The sequence below is a fragment of the Cetorhinus maximus genome, chromosome 15 (genome assembly GCF_964194155.1).
Source record: "Cetorhinus maximus chromosome 15, sCetMax3.hap1.1, whole genome shotgun sequence".
Classification (NCBI taxonomy): domain Eukaryota; kingdom Metazoa; phylum Chordata; class Chondrichthyes; order Lamniformes; family Cetorhinidae; genus Cetorhinus; species Cetorhinus maximus.
Genome location: NC_135893.1, coordinates 60,653,050 through 60,671,152, shown reverse-complemented (window position 1 = coordinate 60,671,152; position 18,103 = coordinate 60,653,050). Strand labels below are relative to the sequence as shown.

The 18,103-nt window shown below is 40.9% G+C and overlaps 2 protein-coding genes across 10 annotated transcripts in view; one reads left to right on the top strand and one right to left on the bottom strand.

The window, feature by feature from the left end:
* The window catches only part of usp22 (ubiquitin specific peptidase 22), a 113,690-nt gene that overhangs the window by 87,358 nt on the left and 8,229 nt on the right, over positions 1 to 18,103 (top strand). For all 9 annotated transcript variants that reach the window (XM_078558522.1, XM_078558516.1, XM_078558515.1 and 6 more), the window contains 7 exons: positions 4,948 to 5,117; positions 6,749 to 6,896; positions 10,880 to 10,985; positions 12,134 to 12,295; positions 13,358 to 13,484; positions 14,442 to 14,533; positions 17,975 to 18,037. In XM_078558522.1, the coding sequence (XP_078414648.1) occupies positions 4,948 to 5,117; positions 6,749 to 6,896; positions 10,880 to 10,985; positions 12,134 to 12,295; positions 13,358 to 13,484; positions 14,442 to 14,533; positions 17,975 to 18,037 (868 nt within the window). The remainder of the gene's footprint in view (positions 1 to 4,947; positions 5,118 to 6,748; positions 6,897 to 10,879; positions 10,986 to 12,133; positions 12,296 to 13,357; positions 13,485 to 14,441; positions 14,534 to 17,974; positions 18,038 to 18,103) is intronic.
* The window catches only part of tnfrsf13b (TNF receptor superfamily member 13B), a 37,381-nt gene continuing 30,058 nt past the window's right edge, over positions 10,781 to 18,103 (bottom strand). Inside the window, exon 6 of the transcript XR_013578949.1 lies at positions 10,781 to 11,029. The gene's annotated coding sequence lies outside the window, so the exon portion shown is untranslated. The remainder of the gene's footprint in view (positions 11,030 to 18,103) is intronic.

Sequence of the window (18,103 nt, the reverse complement as noted above, 5' to 3'; positions counted from 1 at the left end):
CCAACGAAAACAACCCAAGTCTATCCAACCCCTCTTCATAACTTAAATGTTTCATCCCAGGCAACATCCTGGTGAATCTCCTCTGCACCCTCTCCAGTGCAATCACATCCTTCCTGTAATGTGGCGACCAGAACTGCACGCAATACTCCAAACTGTCATTTGTAATAAATAAAAACAATGTATCTGCCAAAGGTAAATGATCCTTCCTTCACCTGTCTGAGTCTTTGAATGGTTCATTGAGGAAATTTTGCTCTAATGCTTCTCCAGTGTCATCCAGCTGGGTGGAACTGCTCTTGTCAGATTTCATTTTTATCTGTCTTGTCATAACCGTAGAATCACCAGCAGTAGCTTCCGTCTCGGTCCCACATTCTCATCTCTCGTGTCCCACAAGGATCTTTCCTTGGCCACCCCCTTTATTTTTGTCAACATGCTGCTCCTTAATGATATCATCTGTAAATGCAGTGCCAGTTCCCACATGTATGTGGGTGATATCTAGCTCTGCCTCATCTCCAACTCTTAACCCCTTCTCTTGTCTCTGAATTATCAAACTGCTTGTCTGACATCCAGTAGTAGATGAGCAAAAATTTGCTCCAACTAAATGTTGGGAAGGCTTGAGCCATTGTCTTCAGTTTCCATCACAAACACTGTTCCCTAGCCACAGACTCCAGTCCTCCCCCTAGCAACTGTTAGGCTAAATCAGACTCTTCACAACCTTGGTGTCAAATTTGGTCCTGAGGTGAGCTTCCTACTGCAAATCTGCACCATCACTAAGACCACCTATTTCCAACTCTGCTCTTGCCTCCGCTTACCTGTTGCTCAAAACCTCATCCATGCCTTTGCTATTTCAAGCGTTGATTTATTTTAATGTACTCCTAGCTGGCCTTCCACGATCTACCAACTGCAAACTTAAGTCATTCTAAACTCCGCTGTCCGAGTCCTAACTCTCACCAAGTCCTTCCCACCCATCACTCTGTGCTTGCCAATCTACATTGACTCCTGGGCAAACAACACTTCTTTGATCTGAAGCTTATCGTTCTTGTTTTCAAATCCTTCCATACCCTCACCCCTCCTATCTCCGTAATCTCTTCCAGCCCTACAACCCCATTAAATCTCTGCTCTGCCAATTCTGGCCTTTTGAACATCCCCGACTTTAATTGCTCCACCATTGTTGGTGGTCATGCCTTCAGCGGTGAACCCCCCCCCCGCGCCAAATCTGTTTCTCTAAATCTCACACTCCTTTTTAAGGAGCACCTTTAAACCCTATCTCTTGGGCCACCAAAGCGTTGGTCAATATCTCCTTATGTGGCTGTCCAATTTTTATTCTACAATGCTCCTGTAAAGCGTTTGGAATGTTTCATTGTTAAAGGTGTTATATAAATGCAAGTGGTTGCATTGCAGCCTGTGTGGTATAGGCACTCCTACAGTGCAGTACAATTGGATAGGATTTTTGATGCAGCAATGATGAAAGAATGTTGATATATTTCCAATTTAGGATGGTGTGTAATTCTGTGGTGGTGTTCATGTGTTTGCTGCCCACGCCTGTCCGTTTTAGATGGTAAAGGTCATGGATTGGGAGGTGCTGTTGAAGAAGCCATGGTGAGTTGCTGCAGTCCATCTTGTAGATGGTTCACACTGCTGTCACTGTGTGCTGGTGGTGGAGGGAATGAATGTTTACAATAGTGGATGGGGTGTTGATCAAGCTAGTTGCTTTTCCTTGGATGGTGTCGAGCTACTCGAATGTCAGAGTTGCACTCGTCCAGGCAATTGGAAAGTATTCCATCACGCCCTTGGCCTCTACTTTTGTAGACGGTGGAAAAGCTTTGGGGAGACGGAAGGTGAGACTCTCTCTGCAGTTATAAGCCCCTGACCTGATTTATCAGCCGCGGTATTTATGTGGCTTATTTAGTTAAGTTGCTGGTCATGTTGATGGTGGGAGATTTGATAATGATGATGTCATTGTACATCAAGGGGAGATGGTTAGATTCTCTCTTGTTGGAGATGCCCATTTCCTGGAACTTGTGTGGTGTGAATGTTACTTTCCACTTATCACCCCATCCTTGAATGTTAACCAGGTCTTGCTGCATGTGGGCATGGATGGGTTAATTATTGGAGGAATTGTAAAGGAAACTGAACACTACACTCATCAGTGAATATCCTTGCTTCTGACCTTTTGGTGGGGAAGGTCATTGAAGAAGCTGAAGATGATTGGGTCCAGGACATTGCCCTGAGGAACTCCTGCAGTGATATCCTGGGACTTGAGATGATTGGCCTCCAACAAGCTCCAGCCACCCCTTTGTGCCTGCTTTGACTACGAACAGTGGAGAATTCCCCTTTTACCCACCGTTTCCCACAGTCCAGTTGCTCCCCCCCCTCCCTGCCAACATCAACTTTAATTTTGCTAGGCTCTTTAATGCCAATTTCAGTAGAATGATGCCTTTGTATCAAGAGCAGTCACACTCACCTCCCATCGAGAATCCACTTCTTTAGCCCAGTCTTGAACCAAGGCTGTTAATGAGGTCTGGAGCAGAGTGGTCCTTGTGGAACCCAAACTAAGCATCAGTGAGTTTGAGTGCCGCTTAATAGCACTGCCAACAACATCTTCCATCGTGCTGCCTCTGCTGCTACAATCCCATCCATCACAATACTGCTGCTGATTGATAGTAGGCTGTTGGTAAGGTAACTAACTCGTTTTGAAATGGTCCTGCTTTTTGTGGGCAGAAGACATCTGGGCAATTTTCCACTGAGTAGATGCCAGTGTTGTGATTGTACTGGAATAGCTTATATAGAGGTGTGGCTATTCCTGGAGCATGCCTTCAACATTGCAACTGCGATGTTGTCAGTGCCCATAGCGTTTGATGTATCCAGTATGCTCAGCCATTTTGTGATGGCATGAGGAGTGAATCAATTCAGCTGAAGCCAGGCTTCCGCTATGGTGGAGACCTCCAGGAGGAGGCAGAGATGGTTCATTCAGTTGACACTTCTGGCTGAAAATAATTGCAACTGTTTCAACTGTGTCTTTTACACATGCTGTGCTTCACCATCATCGTGGATGCATATGTTCATGAAGCCTCTTCCATTTATGACTGGATGCGGTAGGACGGCAGAGTTTTTTGATCTGATCTATTGACTATTGAATTGGCTGAATAGCATGCTACCTCTGCTATTTAGCATACCTATAGCATGTGTATTATAGTTTCACTAGGTTGCTACTTCCATTTTTGGGTATACCCAGTGTTGCTGCTGGCACGCTCTTCTACACTCCATTGAATCAGGGTTGGCCCCCTGCCTCTCTGATGGTCGAATGAGAGCTATGCCAGACCATAAGGTACAGATTGTGTGGAATGCAATTCTGTTATTGATGATGGCCCACAGCACCTCCAATAGATATTCAGTTTTGAGCTGTTAGAACTGTTCCAAAATTTATCCAATTTTAGCACCATGGTAGTGCCACAGGACGGTGTCCTCTCTTTGAAGATGGAACTTCGCCTCCACAAGAACTGGTGGTCACTCTTATCAATACTGTCATGAGTAAATGCATCTGTGACAGATTGGTAACCAGGAATTTGTTTGCTGAAGCGTTTTCAGAAGGCAGCATACTGGAAATGTCTAACTTGCCGCTTGCATCAACTGTTCTCTGTTGCAGCAAATCTGGACCCATCGTGCAATCAGAGTTAACTAGTCTTTTTAGCTGCTTGTTGCTTGAAAAGTTGAACCTTTAATGAGTTACTGCACTGGCCAGATGAGCAGCCATCCTTGTGTTTAAACTTTAATTTCAGATGAAAATTAGTTTCACAGCTCTTGTCCTCATCAACCACCCATAACTCTAATTCCAATTTATTGAAGTATGGCCACATCAGTAAAGAGGTGGTTGGTGGGTAAAAACCGCAACAACTTGGTCAGCTTTAGGTTTTAAGGAGCCTCTTAAAGAGGAAAACAATGCTGAGAAGTTTAGGGAGGAAATTCCAGAGCTTAGGACCCAGGCAGCTGAAGACGCGACACAATGCTTGAGCAGTTAAAATCGGATGCTGAAGAGGCAAAAATTATAGGAGCACAGACACCTGAGAGCTGTGGGGCTGGAGGAGCTGACAGAGCTTGGGAGGGGTGAGGCCATGGAAGGATTTGAAAACAACGATTAAGAATTTTAAAATGGAGACGTTCCTTAACTGGGAACTAGTGTAGGTCAGCAAGCGTGGGGTCATGGGTGAATGGAATTTGGTGCAAATTAGGACATCCGGAGCAGAGTTTTAGATGACTCATGTTTGTGGAGATTAGAATGTGGGAGGTCAACCAAGAGTGTGCTGGAATAGTTAAGTCTTGAGGTATGTATGAGAATTTCGGTAGCAGTTAAATTGAGGCAAGGGCAGAATTGGGCAATGTTCCGGAGGTGGAAATCATCAGTCTTACTGATGACATGATGGATGTATGAAATGAAGGATGGGTGAGTTTGTTATTCAGAACAATAAGTCATTGTGAACAGTGGACCTTGGGGATCTGTGGCACTACTGTTTACTATTTATACATAAATGATCTGGACTTGGGAACTGAGGGAATAATCTTAATACCAAATTTGTTTTTCCAGAATTTTATTGAATCAATACTCAAAATAATCATAAGGATGCATCAGAACCAACTCATCCATTGAATGGGTGGCAAATTTTGTATCAAATGGGGAAGCTTCTGTTATTCCCTGGAGGAATGAAGTTTTTTTTTTGTTAAATTTGTGACGTTGTGTTGTGGATATAAAGTACAAATATACTTTCAGTAAATGCATTGCTTGACAAGTATACAGTCTTATACTTCCATTAATCTGCAAAATTGCATTACTAAATAGAATATTTTGCTCTTTTATGCAAAGTGTATTAGGTTTAACATTTACAGCAATTTGTACCCAACATTAAAGGAATACCACATGCTTTCACTTTATGACTTTAGTATTCTCTGTTTCAGGTCTCCGAGGCCTAATTAACCTAGGGAACACCTGCTTTATGAACTGCATTGTCCAGGCACTTACCCACACTCCACTACTCCGGGATTTTTTCCTTTCTGATCGACACAAATGTGAAATGCAAAGTCCCAATTGCTGTCTAGTCTGTGAAATGTCTAGGCTATTTCAGGAGGTGAGTGGTAATGAGTAGAGTCATGAGGCCACTGTTGAATGCAATGCAAGTTACTGTCTGCAATTTGACCTCCCAAAATAATTCAATCCCAATGTGTTCCTGAACCCCAGGTGTCAAGCTGCTTCAGATGGATGCAAAGTATTTGTGTGTGTGTGATTGTGAGAGACGGGGTTGAGTGGGGCGGGGGTGGGGTGGGGTGGTTTAGTGCTCTAATTAGTTACCACCTTTTTTTAATTATGAATATCAATTAGGAGAAAAGGAAATGTCAATAAATATCTCAATTTTGCCAACAGACTAACATGTTTGCTTAATATTCAGGATGCTAATTTGTATTGTTTCTAGCTTCTCTTTACAATTAAACATGTTTCATTAAACTTGTGAAACTCTTTTTTGGTATAGGAATTTCCTCCTGCTCTAGACTGTAGCTCTTTCTGTGACCTTCCAATTCAAAGAAGAAAACCCAACATGATAAGTCTTATCATAGCCTCTGGCATATTTGAATGAATTACTGCCAATTTCAAGCAGTGCTTGCTGACTTTTGTTATATTTGACTCCACTGTACCATCAGTTAACATAATATCACATTCAGTAAAGTGTGAGGAATGGCATTAAGTCCAAAACTCACTGCACAAAGCCCATTCCAATGTCTGAATTTAAAGTGCCTTTTTGTTGTTGTGCAAATTTCTTAGACCGAAGAAAATTAGCTGTGAACATATTTCATTGTTCTGCAAAGCACCTTTTCCTGAAACATTTAACTGATCCACCTTCCCTCTTTTCAGATCTCTTTCCAGCTTTTTCTGTTTTGAATTCCATTTCCAGTGTTATTGTTACTTTTTCAACTCATAACCCAAATCACACTAGGATTTAATTTCAAAGTTATACTGCATTACACTTGCTTTTACTCATTTAGGCATCCTTTGCAAAATGTCGATCACCTTAAATGATTGTCAATAAAATAACCAGAATAGACCTATTCCCTGAACTGTGTTGAAAGAGCTTAGTGTATCCAATCATAGCAGGGGAGGAAAGTTGTCTCCCTTTATAAGGCACTGATGATCTCTGTGAATTATAAGGAAAGGGTTTGTATGTATTGTAATGCCATTGTTTCTTTTCAAACATTTGAAGTCAGTATCAAATCTACAAAAATAAACAGTTTACAAAAAATGTCAGTTTTTCACCAAACTAATGCTGTACTGCTACAACTGAGGTTTTCCTTTTGCAACCTCTGAAATTTTTTTCAAGAGACTGTTCATGATTTTATCTTTTTCACCAAAGAGCGCTTGTTCATGGTTTGCCAGATCTTGTGAAAATGAAGCATTGTTTCCTCTCAAATGTAGCCCACCATCTTGTTACTGAGGTTTCAACTCCCTAAATCGTGTGTATACAATAGCTAATTATGGATGCTTCTTTGTCGGATGGTTCTCTATGCTATCTCAAACGTCTCTTCAATGTTTCACTGCATAGTGCAGCTAAAATGTAGGGCACAAACTCTGCTGAATGTGCTTGCAGTTAAGTCCATTTAATCCCGGTGTGCTGTTTCATGTATCTCCAACAGTATTTCATTTAAACTACAGTATGTATAATGAAGTGGATTTCATTTTCTCAAAAATGCTTCTTTTCCTTTCATACAGTTTTATTCGGGTTACCGATCTCCACATATTCCATATAGGCTATTGCATCTGGTGTGGACGCATGCACGGCATTTAGCAGGGTACGAGCAGCAGGATGCACATGAGTTTCTGATCGCTGCACTAGATGTTCTACATAGGCACTGCAAAGGTATGGACCAATAAGAGAGAGCTCTTATCAAAGTCGTTGCCCATGAACTTATCCTCCCCAAAAATCATGGGGTTAAACAGAAATGTCTGAAGATGGCTTGTGATTTTTTTTTCCCTCTGCGGTGAATGTTATGGAGGCTCAGAGACAGTCAAATGGCTTGGAGGATTTTACCAATTCAAGTGGTCTGGCCCCTGATTAAAGTGCTTGTTTTCTTGGTTCTTGTGATAAAGGCTAGTTCTTTAAGTTACATTCTGCATTCAGTGCTTTGATTTTTTTAAGATTGTTTAATGCTATTTTCAATGTGAAGGATTAAATAATTAGAGAAAGAATTAAAGCTGGAGGCACAATTGTCCATGATTGAGTGAAGGAAGTAGAGGATACACAAGAGGCTAGCGTTGGAGCGATACAGAGCTCTTGAAGGGCTTTAGGCTCTAGGGGCTTGCAGAGGTCAGGTCACAGAGGGATTTGAACACAGGGATTGCTTTCCTCAGAACGTAAATGAACAACAAAAATTTCACAAATGCAACTTCCTGCATTAAGCGATGGCAGCCATTACATCTATTTGAAAATCCTGTGCTCATTTATGTGGATGGCTTGTGCTGTGGTGGTAGCATCCCTACGTCTGGGCCAGAAGCTCAGAGCTCAAGTTCCACTCCAGGACTTCTTGGCCATGGAAGGAGCATGCAGTTTCCTGGTCAGCTTTACTGCAAAAGGCAACAGCAAACCACTGCAGTACTTTGCTGAGCATAATTATGGACCAATCCAATGGAAGTCCACGGCTGCCAATGCCTCTTAAACATGGCACCTGAAGGCGGAGGCACTTGTGTATAAACCACTGGATGGAGGGATAATAATGAGTTCCACCACCAAGCTGTGGAATGTGAGAATGTTGGCAGAAACTATTTTTTAAAACAAAAAAATATTCTATGCACCTCAACACCTTGAACGAGCTCGTTGTTTTATTATTTTGAGAACTTCAGAATTAACCTTGGCAAACCAGACAGCAACCCCCCTCCACCACCACCACCAATATAAATTTGTTCTTTGGCAGGTGAATGGATTGACATGAAAAGAGCTTAAACCGGTAGGCAGTCTGGCCTCTGCAGCATTGACTATGGGCTGGTATTTGGCCAAGGTGTTCTATATTTAAACAGGATTTTATTATTTAAATTAAGTGGTGTGTAGGTGGCTGTATGTGCAGCTTTATAAAGCCAGAGCCAGCATTGAGTGTGGGTGGAAGTGTAGGTTGAGTCCAGGTTTGGATGAATGACAGATCCACCTCAAAGATCCCTGCAGCAATGTTCTAAAGGTTCGAGTAAAGAAGAGCTTGATCTTCTTGGAACCAAACCTGTCATTATTCAACTGGTGGTTCTTTTTGCAGTGCAGGGAAGTAGGGCAAAACTTTGGGTGCTTTATTAAAATGTGCGACTTTAAATACCAAGTAAAGCATTTCTTTTGCTCTAATTCCACAATAGCATATATTGCTGAGATGCCCAGTTTGCTGTCTCGTTTACTATATGTCATCTCCCCTATTCAAGAAATCAGGGAGACAGATGGAAAGAAACTATAAGCCAGTTAGCCTAACGTCGGCCATTGGGAAAATACTCGAATCCATTATTAAGGAAGTAGTAGCGGGACATTTAGGAAACCATAATGCAATCTGGGAGAGTCAGCATGGTTTTGCGAAAAGGAAATCATATTTGACTAATTTATTAGAATTCTTTGAGGATGTAGCAAGCAAAATAGATAAAAGGGAACCAGTAGATGTAGTGTATTTGGATTCCCAAAAGGCATTTGATAAAAGTGCCACATAAAAGGTTATTGCACAAGATAAGAGCTCATGGTGTTGGGGGTAATGTATTAATACGGATAGTAGATTGGCTAACTAACAGGAAACATTCAGGATAAATGGATCATTTTCAGGCTGGCAAACTAACGAGTGGAGAGCTACAGGGATCAGTGCTGGGGTCTCAACTATTGGATGAAGGGACCGAGTTTTATTGTAGCCAAATTTACTGATGATACAAGAAGAGTTAGGAAAGCCAATTGAGAGAAGGATACGAAGACTCCACAAAGGCGCACAAGTTAATTGAGTGGCCAAAAAATTGGCAGTTGGAGTGTAATGTGGGAATATGTGAGGTTGTCCACTTTGGCAGGAAGAATAGAAAAGCAAAATACTATTTAAATGGAGAGAAACTGCAGAATATTATGGTGCAGAGTGACCTGGGTGTCCTTGTACACGAATCACAAAGTTAGCATATACGCACAGCAAGTAATTAGGATGGCAAATGGAATGTTGGCCTTTATTTTAAGAGGGATGGAGCATAAAAATAGTCGCTGCAACTGTACAGGGCACTGGTGAGATTGCACATTGTTACAATGCAGGAGAAGGCCATTTGACCCATCATGTCTGCACCAGCTCTCTGAATGAACAGTTCACTTAATGCCATTCTCCCACCTTCTTCCCATAACCCTGCATGTTCTTCCTTTTCAGATAGCATTCAAAAGGCAATTAGATTGTTTTGATTGAGCCTGCCTCCACCATACTCAGTGCATTTCAAATCTTAACTACTCACTGCGTGAAAAAGATTTTTCTCATATTGCTTTTGCTTCTTCTGCCAATTACTTTAAATCTGTGCCTTCTCATTCTTGATCCTTTTGTGAGTGGGAACAGTTTCTCCCTATCAACTCTGTTCAGACACTTCCTGATTTCGAATACCTCTGTCAAATCTCCTCTTGGTCTTCTCTTCTCCAAGAAATACAGTCCCAACTTCTCCAGTCTGTCTTCGTAACTGAAATACTTCATCCTTGGAACCATTCTAGTGAATCTTTTCTACACTCTCTCCAATGCCTTCACATACTTCCTAAAGTGTGGCATTTAGAACTTGATGCATTACTCTAGCTGAGGCCAAACTAGTATCTTACACAAGTTCAACACCTCCTCCTTGCTTTTGTACCTTGTACACATGTAGGCCAGACCATGTAAGGGCAGCAGATTTCCACGACATTAGTGAACCAGATGGTTTTTCTCGATTATTGACATTGGTTTCAATTCCAAATTTTTTATTGAATTCAGATTTTACCATCTGCCATGGTGGGATTTGAACCTGGGTCCCCAGAGCATTATCCTGGGTCTCTGGATTACTAGTCTAGTGACAATACCACTATGCCACTGTCTCCCATTAGTTCTGTCACATGAGTACAACCCATGGATGTGCCCAATGCAAGTTTTCATGCCATGCTCATGCTAACCCATTTTCTCAGTTGAGTAACTTTTATTAACGTCTTCTTGATTTGCAGTCCTAGTCCTCTTTGTTTGAGGACTGTCAAAACTATGGCGTTTGTCACCCAAGTTCCAGTGCTTTATCCTTAGTCCTGCCTATATCCCTTGTGGAATATCTCTGGTAGACCAAGTAGATCTGTATTCCTGCTTCAATGTTAGTTCTGATTAAAGAGGGCATAGAAGGACCAACTCATCCATTAGGTATCAAATATTGCCTCAATGTTGAAGCTTCAACCATTTGCCAGAGGAGTGAGGTCATGCTACTTTGTTATTTTTAAAATGCCCAGTAAAAATTAAATTTCTTACCAATATTCCCTCTCGGATGTGCAGCAATCCAGAATAATCTACACGCAGCCAGTGTTCCTTTTTAAGATGTGCACCTTCATCTCATTCTTGAAGGGACTGTGCAGTGCAGCCAGCTGGCTGTGTAAAGCAAGGAGAATCTATGTTCTGTTTCTGACCACATTATGAAATTGAAATCTTTTAGTTTGGCTTTAGGGCAAGCATTTAGCAATTACCCTTCAATCCCTTATCAGGCAGAAGTCTTGGCAAATGTTATCCATGCTATTGCAAATCATATTTGAAATGACTAGATTGTAGTAATTGTTTGCATATTTTATTTGTTTGAATTTCTCATTCTTGAAGCTCCGTCAATGCAAGATTTCTCAATGGGTTTTTATTGCACTTTCTTTTTGTGTAGGTGACGATAATGGGAAGAAAGCCAGTAATCCAAACCACTGTAACTGCATTATTGACCAAATCTTCACTGGGGGACTGCAGTCTGATGTCACTTGCCAAGTCTGCCAGTGAGTGAATTGCTTTTATTGTCGGTTTGTAATCGTTAAACCGCCTGGTGGTGAGGAAGAAGAAAGCTCTGTATTACTGACCTTCACCTGTTCAGTTATAACTAGAGGGGGGTTAGAAAAATTGCATCTTCATTATTTAAAAACAAAAGTGCTAGTTTTAGTATCTTTCTTGAAGTGCTTTCGTGAAAACACAAAATCCCAGTAATAAAAATACCATGCACATCAGCCCTGCCCCAACCAGAATCCGCGATTATCATTGATTTTTCTCTTCCCATCCTTTTTTTTTGTTTTTTTAAAAATTAAAATAAGTTGTATAATGTAACTCCAGTCCTCCTAAAAAGATATTTAACTTCTACCTCAGTGAACCTTGCAGCCTGAACATCCAGCATGCTTTGTTCAAATCCTCCAGTAAATCAAATTCCTAGTACGACATACTATTTTGCATTATTTATGCTGCTTAATTCAAATGACTGGATAAATCAATTTTTTTAAATCGCAAAAGAAATAACTTTCAAATTATAAATCTTAATTAAAACCATTTAACTGGAGAAAGGATTGTCTCCGTGCTATATCAGTTTGATTTTGTATTACAGCTTTGCATCACCTTCCTCCCATGTACTGTTTGAAGCACTGCTGTTTTTAGCTTGAACCCATTTACAAATTTTTCTGCAGCTATTCACAGCAGAAACACAGTACTGCAAAATAATTAAACATTGGTTCAACTTAGTATAAAGCAGCAAACTGGACTAAAACAAAACAAGCAGTAATTTTACACAATTGTTTGAGTTGAAGATGTGCTGTAAGGTGGATTTCGCACTAAGATTTTTATTGCTTCCTTTTGATGGAGAAATGCTAAGTCACCAGTTGGCTAGATATGCCCCTTTAAACCTGCAGTAGATCAAAAGAGCTGTTGGGTTTCTAGCCACCATTATGATTCAGTCATGGGCATAAGATTAGGACTACTGCTTGCATGGATAACAGCACCAACATGAACTGGGTTGAATTTCACAGTTACTCTGTTATAACTCCTATGTAGCCGAATATTATTGCTCCTTCAATAACAACCTAAGTTGAATTGAGCTGCTCCCTAGTGACAGGACCACTATGCACCACTGTGACCATGTGATAATTTCTTTTCTATTCTCCAGTGGTGTCTCCACTACGATAGATCCTTTCTGGGACATCAGCCTGGACTTACCTGGGTCTTCCACGCCATTCTGGCCCTTAAGTCCAGGCTCTGATGGGAATGTTGTGAATGGAGAAAGCCATATGTCCTCTGGAACCACCACACTTACAGACTGTCTACGAAGGTACCTTCTGATAATGGTTTTCAGTGCATAGAATTTGAACTGTGTAGATATGTATAGCAATAGCATCCCTTTTGTGGTGTATGTATCATGTCTGTTTATATAATAGTGTTTCAATGCTGTTGCAGAATTTTAATCCTAAATAATTTGTTGAATGGAATAAGCATTTAGCATGTGTGCCACTTTAAAATATTTTTATAAATGGGTGGAGTGGAGACCCAATTCCATCGCATCATACTCTAAAGAATCTTATTACCGGTCATTGCTTCATTCCTGTTCTATCCCCGTAACCACTTCTAACCTTACTATGTCCACTCCTCTGAACTCTCCGTTTCTCTGACTCACTTTTTTTGTGTGTCCTATCTTTGGTGGACACGCCTTTAGCTGTCTAAGGCTCCATGTTCTGAAATTTCCCCCTGTTCCTTAAACCCACTCCTTGACTGAGCTTTGGTTTCCTCTTCTAACAGTAGTTTCTCCTTTGCCTCATGTCCCCCTTTTGATTGCCTTCATAGAAACACCTTGGGTCATTCTTCTACATTATAAGTTCTATATAAACATCAGCTGACGGTTGTACAAACAGAAGGATGAGAGAGAAAACATTCAACCAATGCTCACTCTATCCATAAAACCTTCTACAATTTATTAACTTGTCGCTCCTCCTATATTTTATCAAAGTCCTGATCATCTCCAGCTCATAAGCATACCTTTGTTAATAGATTGCAATTTTTATCCTTAAAGCTCCATATCCTGTAACCCCTTCCTTTCCTTTTTCGAGTTTAAGCATTTCCTAGTTGAATTTCTAAGCTCTGGATTGATTTCAGGGTGTTCTGTTCTTTAGACAGTTGGCACTTCCTCCCCACCCACCCAAGACCCAAAACAGCCTTCACCAACTAACATTTAATTCATGGAAATGTTATTGTATGGGAGAAGGAGAATTTGGGGCTGTTTTCCCTTCTTAAAAAGTTCCATTACCTTACTAATACAGTTTATTGTCTAACGTCACTTAGTATTAGTTGAGTAAGTATTATGATATTAATCTGTGTTTTTCACTAATTCTATCCCCAGGTTTACAAGACCTGAGCATCTCGGAAGCAGTGCCAAAATAAAATGTAGTGGTTGCCATAGTTATCAAGAATCGACAAAACAGCTTACAATGAAGAAACTTCCCATAGTGGCCTGTTTTCATCTCAAAGTAAGTTAAGGCTTCAGAGAGTTTACATTGACCTCTATGGACGTAGTCAGCATTCCACCATCTGCAGCTGAATTGTCAGAGCAGTTGAATAGCTTGTTTGCATCACAAACATTGCGTTTAACAACCTTATCCTTTAAGGTGGCAATTTACTAATGTTCCTTCTGTACTGGAATAGAGTTCAAACAAAGTAGTAAAACCATTCAATAACCATTTGACCTACCTTGGTGAGTGGCTCAAAGTGAATATATGATTAAATGTTTAGACTTTCAGTCTATGTTGGAATGCACAACCAGTAGCAAGTTTTAGCCTTTGAATGATGTGTTGTGCAGTACTTATTTTTTAAAACAAAAACAGAATTACCTGGAAAAACTCAGCAGGTCTGGCAGCATCGGCAGAGAAGAAAAGAGTTGACGTTTCGAGTCCTCATGACCCTTCAACAGAACTAAGTAAAAATAGGAGAGGGGTGAAATATAAGCTGGTTTAATGTGGGGGGAGAGAAGTTGGGGGTGGGGGGGGTGGTTGTAGGGACAAGCAAGCAGTGATAGGAGCAGATAATCAAAAGATGTCATAGATAAAGGAACAAAGAGGTGTGAACTTATTTTTTAAATCTGTTTTTAAATGGATCTCTGGTACTCATAAACGTGTTGCAGAATGGGAGGAAACAATACATTGGTCTGTTGAGTTATCAAGGAAGTGGCAGGGTTCTCTGGAGTACTTAAAGCAAGTGTTGGCCAAGTGTGATGACTGCTGTAGCTGGTGTCAACCCGAGTTTGATGTGCAAGTGCCGGCTTTGTGCCTCAATATCAGCACTGTGCTGCGTGTCATTTTAACTGAAGTAATTCTATCTTGAGAAGGAAATAGTATCCAGATCTGTTGCCTATGGAGTAAGAACTGGTGTTTAAAATTGGGGTAGTTGCTACTAAGCAAACCAAACTGACTCTCATTCTACTTGCGTAGCGCTTTGAACACTCGGCCAAGTTACGGCGAAAGATCACTACGTACGTCTCTTTTCCACTGGAGCTGGACATGACGCCATTCATGGCTTCCAGGTACTTGTATTTTTGTATGATAATGTCTGAAATCATCACTTAAGATCAAAGGAAGAAGAAATTTAAAAAATGAATATTCAATTTATATAGCACCTTTTGTGTTCCATAAATCTCCCAAAGTACTTCCCAACCAAAGGAGTGCTTTGTGCACATCAGAGTCCTACAACAAAGTAATAAGATAAATAGTCCTGGTGATATTGGTTAATGGATGAATGTTGGTCAGAACACTAGATGAAGTCCTTGCTGTTGACTGGAAAAAGTGCTATGGGATCTTTTATGGCTACTTGAAAAGGCACATGGGGCCTTGTTTTAATGTTTCCTCCAAATGAAGACAGCTCCTGATAGTGCAGCACTGCATCTGTACAACATTGAAGTCTCAGCTTGGGTGTGTCAACCTTTTGATTTTGCAGATGAGAGCTGATTAGGTGACATAAGATAGACTTTTAAAACCTGTAGATTTGTAGAAGGAGACGAAGTGAAAGTGAGGTATTCCTTTGAAAGAATTGAGATAGGTGGATAATCTGGCGCAATGGATAATCTGGTGCAATGGATAATCTGGTGCAATGACTCTTGATTCCAACGCATTGGATTTGGGGGGAAAAGGAAGAGTGTCCTTAGTACAGGAAGAAAAAGTGAAGAGGAGTACTGATAAAATAAAGGTAAGAAAAGCTGTAACAGTGGTTGGAGTTTCAAGGTCTGAGGGATTACAGATGGTGAATCTTTTCTTGTAGCTGCCAGAGCACGCTTGCTAGATATTGATCGCGTTCAAAGGAACTATCAAGGCTGAGAAATGGAACCCGGTGTCTATATCCAACACTCCTGTTAAATGTAGAGTAAAGATCTCTCTATAATGTGTCATTTAAGCTTTCCAATGTTCTGTGCAACAAAGTTAGAAATATTGGCCTGAATCTTCTGATATGGGAACAAGTTAAGACACCTCAACTTAACTTGTTGATGCACCTTGGGATCCTGAGGAATTCCTGACATGCATTCATACATACGTGATGCTTACGAAAGATGCTTAAACTTCTGAGTGTCAGTTTTACCCTGGAATAAAAGGATCAAATGGCCATATCCATGAAGACTTGGGCTCTTTGTCCTAGACTTGCTCTGATTTTTGCACTAATTAAATTGGAGCTTTTCCTAATAGGTGTCAGGCCTGCGGAGGAGCATGGCTCAAAATAAATCCACTGGAGTGACAAAGCACTCCACAACAGTAGCCCTGACAATGTCCACACCACCCCCTCTGCCTCCAGTGCCCCTGCCTTCAGAGTCAGGATTGCCAGGGAGTGCATGGGGAAGGGAAATTACCATTATTCGGGTTGAGGTGGTGTGGTGGGGGGGTGAGCATGGAAGGAGGTGAGCATTATCGGGGGCTAAGGGGAGAGGGTGAGCGTTTATGTGGGGGTGGGGGAGAGGTTGTGCAGTGTGAGACAGCTCCATTTATAAACTGTGCAAGTCAATGAACTGAATACATACCTTAAGGAGTGTGTCTTCAGTTCATGGTGATAAAAGGGGTTTGGCTTCGCTGGGATTATGCTTGCCACTTGGCTTTCCGACTCTGCTCGTCACTGGTCTTGGCTCCAGCAGAGATCCAGGAAGTGCAAAGGCTGCAGTGTAAAATGCTAAGTGAGCAGTTTAAATAGCAGACAGCGGTGGGTGCACCTGCTCTGCCGCTGATGGGAAGACCTAGACCAATGCCCATCAAAATGCTTCACTGCCTAATACACCAAAGTGAGCTGTTGGCATTTCTGTCCTGTAGACCATTGTCCTCATGAAGCTAGAATGAGGGGCCCAAGTTATTTTCACTTTGGACTGTTCTATTTGACAGACTCGTTCAACTGTCTAGTTTGTATTTGGATACAGGTGTTTGTATTTGAAGGCCTGTATTCTAATCCATTGCAGCACAATGCTCTAACATTGTTGGTACATAATGGATATTGAAGAAAAATCAGCTGATTTGAAATGGCTAGTGGGTTTCTTGTTGCAATAAAAACAAAATGCTGGAAATACTTAGCAGGTCAGGTATTAGATGTGTAGAGAGAAACAGTTAACATTTCAGGTCTCTGACCTCTCATCAAAGCTCGATCTCAAGACAACTCAAAGCACTTTACAGCCAATGAAGCAGTTTTTGAAGTGGAGTCACTGTTGTAATGTAACAAATATGGCAGCCAATTTATTCACAAGGTCCCACAAACGGCAATGGAATAATGATCCAATAATTTGTTTTTTATTAATGATTGGGGGATAAGTATTGGTTATGGCCATGACCCTGGGGAGAACTGTCTTTTTCAATGCTTCAGAACAGTGCTGCTCATCTGAAAGGGTAGGCATAGCCTCCATTTAATGTCTCATCTAAAAGGCAGTATCTCTGACACTCCCCAGACCTCGAGTGGAATTTAAACACAATGCTACCGCAATTTTAATTAAACCTTCATTCTGCTAGCTTCCACTATTTATAACATTCTAAGTCCTGTGGTGAGGGTAAAAAAAGTGTGGCTAATGGGTCATTGTCTTATGATGCTTCTCATCCTGGGATGGTGAAAATATGGCATGTTAAATATGGTGTTAATGAGACACAGCAAAACCATCAGGTTCATGAAGGTTACTCCATTAAAAAAAAACTCAATACTCATTCCTGTGTATTTCTGTTCCTTCCTGGGAGAGATGAGGAAAACCAGAGACCTGTAGCCAATTTAGGAGTCCCCTGCCCAAATATTCTCCTCCAGCCCCTCACAGATGATCAAATAAGCCTTAAGATGGTCCTAAACTATTTGAGCACTTTTCCTGAATAGCTAGCCTTGTGTTCCTTATAAGTCTTTATCCTAATATCCTAATGTTGCTTGTATGATTGTCAGTAGAAATAGTGTTTGAAAGAGAACCTATTGATAACTTTTTAGAACTTACCCTGTGATAACTGCAGAACAGGAAGCTTTCATCTGATGGTGGGTTCATACACCTTTTTGTTCTCGTGGTTCCACTGTTGCCATTCCTCTTTTGCATCTCTGTTTATTTATATTTTTTGGAATTGCTACTGACTTTTGGTCACCTGCAGTCCTCTAATGCAAAAGCACCTTGAATTTGTGGCTACGTTCTAAAGTGCCCACCTCCTGTTGAACCTGGATGTAATTTGCAAGCAATAATTTCACAGTGTCACTGTTTCATCAGGCTCATATAGGGCACCCATCAGGCTTGCCTTCAAAACACCAGATGTATGTATCCCTGATCTGATCCTATTTGTGTTGCCACCTAGATACAAATTTACTAAGATGCATTAGTAATTGTTTGTTGAAGGCTTACTCTGTCCTTTCTAGCTAGACACTATTTAAGAGTGACACTATAAGCTGTGTTGCTGTATTTATATTCTGGGTGTATAAATGGACAATATATGATCAGTTTTAAAATGTACTTCATCTGAAATGTACTTTTTTCTTTTTGTAGTAAAGAGAGCAGAATGAATGGACAGTACCAGCAGCCTGTGGATAGTCTAAACAATGACAATAAGTAAGTTTAAGTTTGCATTTGCTAAAATGCGCCTCTAACAGTACCGTTGGTCAGTTGCCTGGAGAA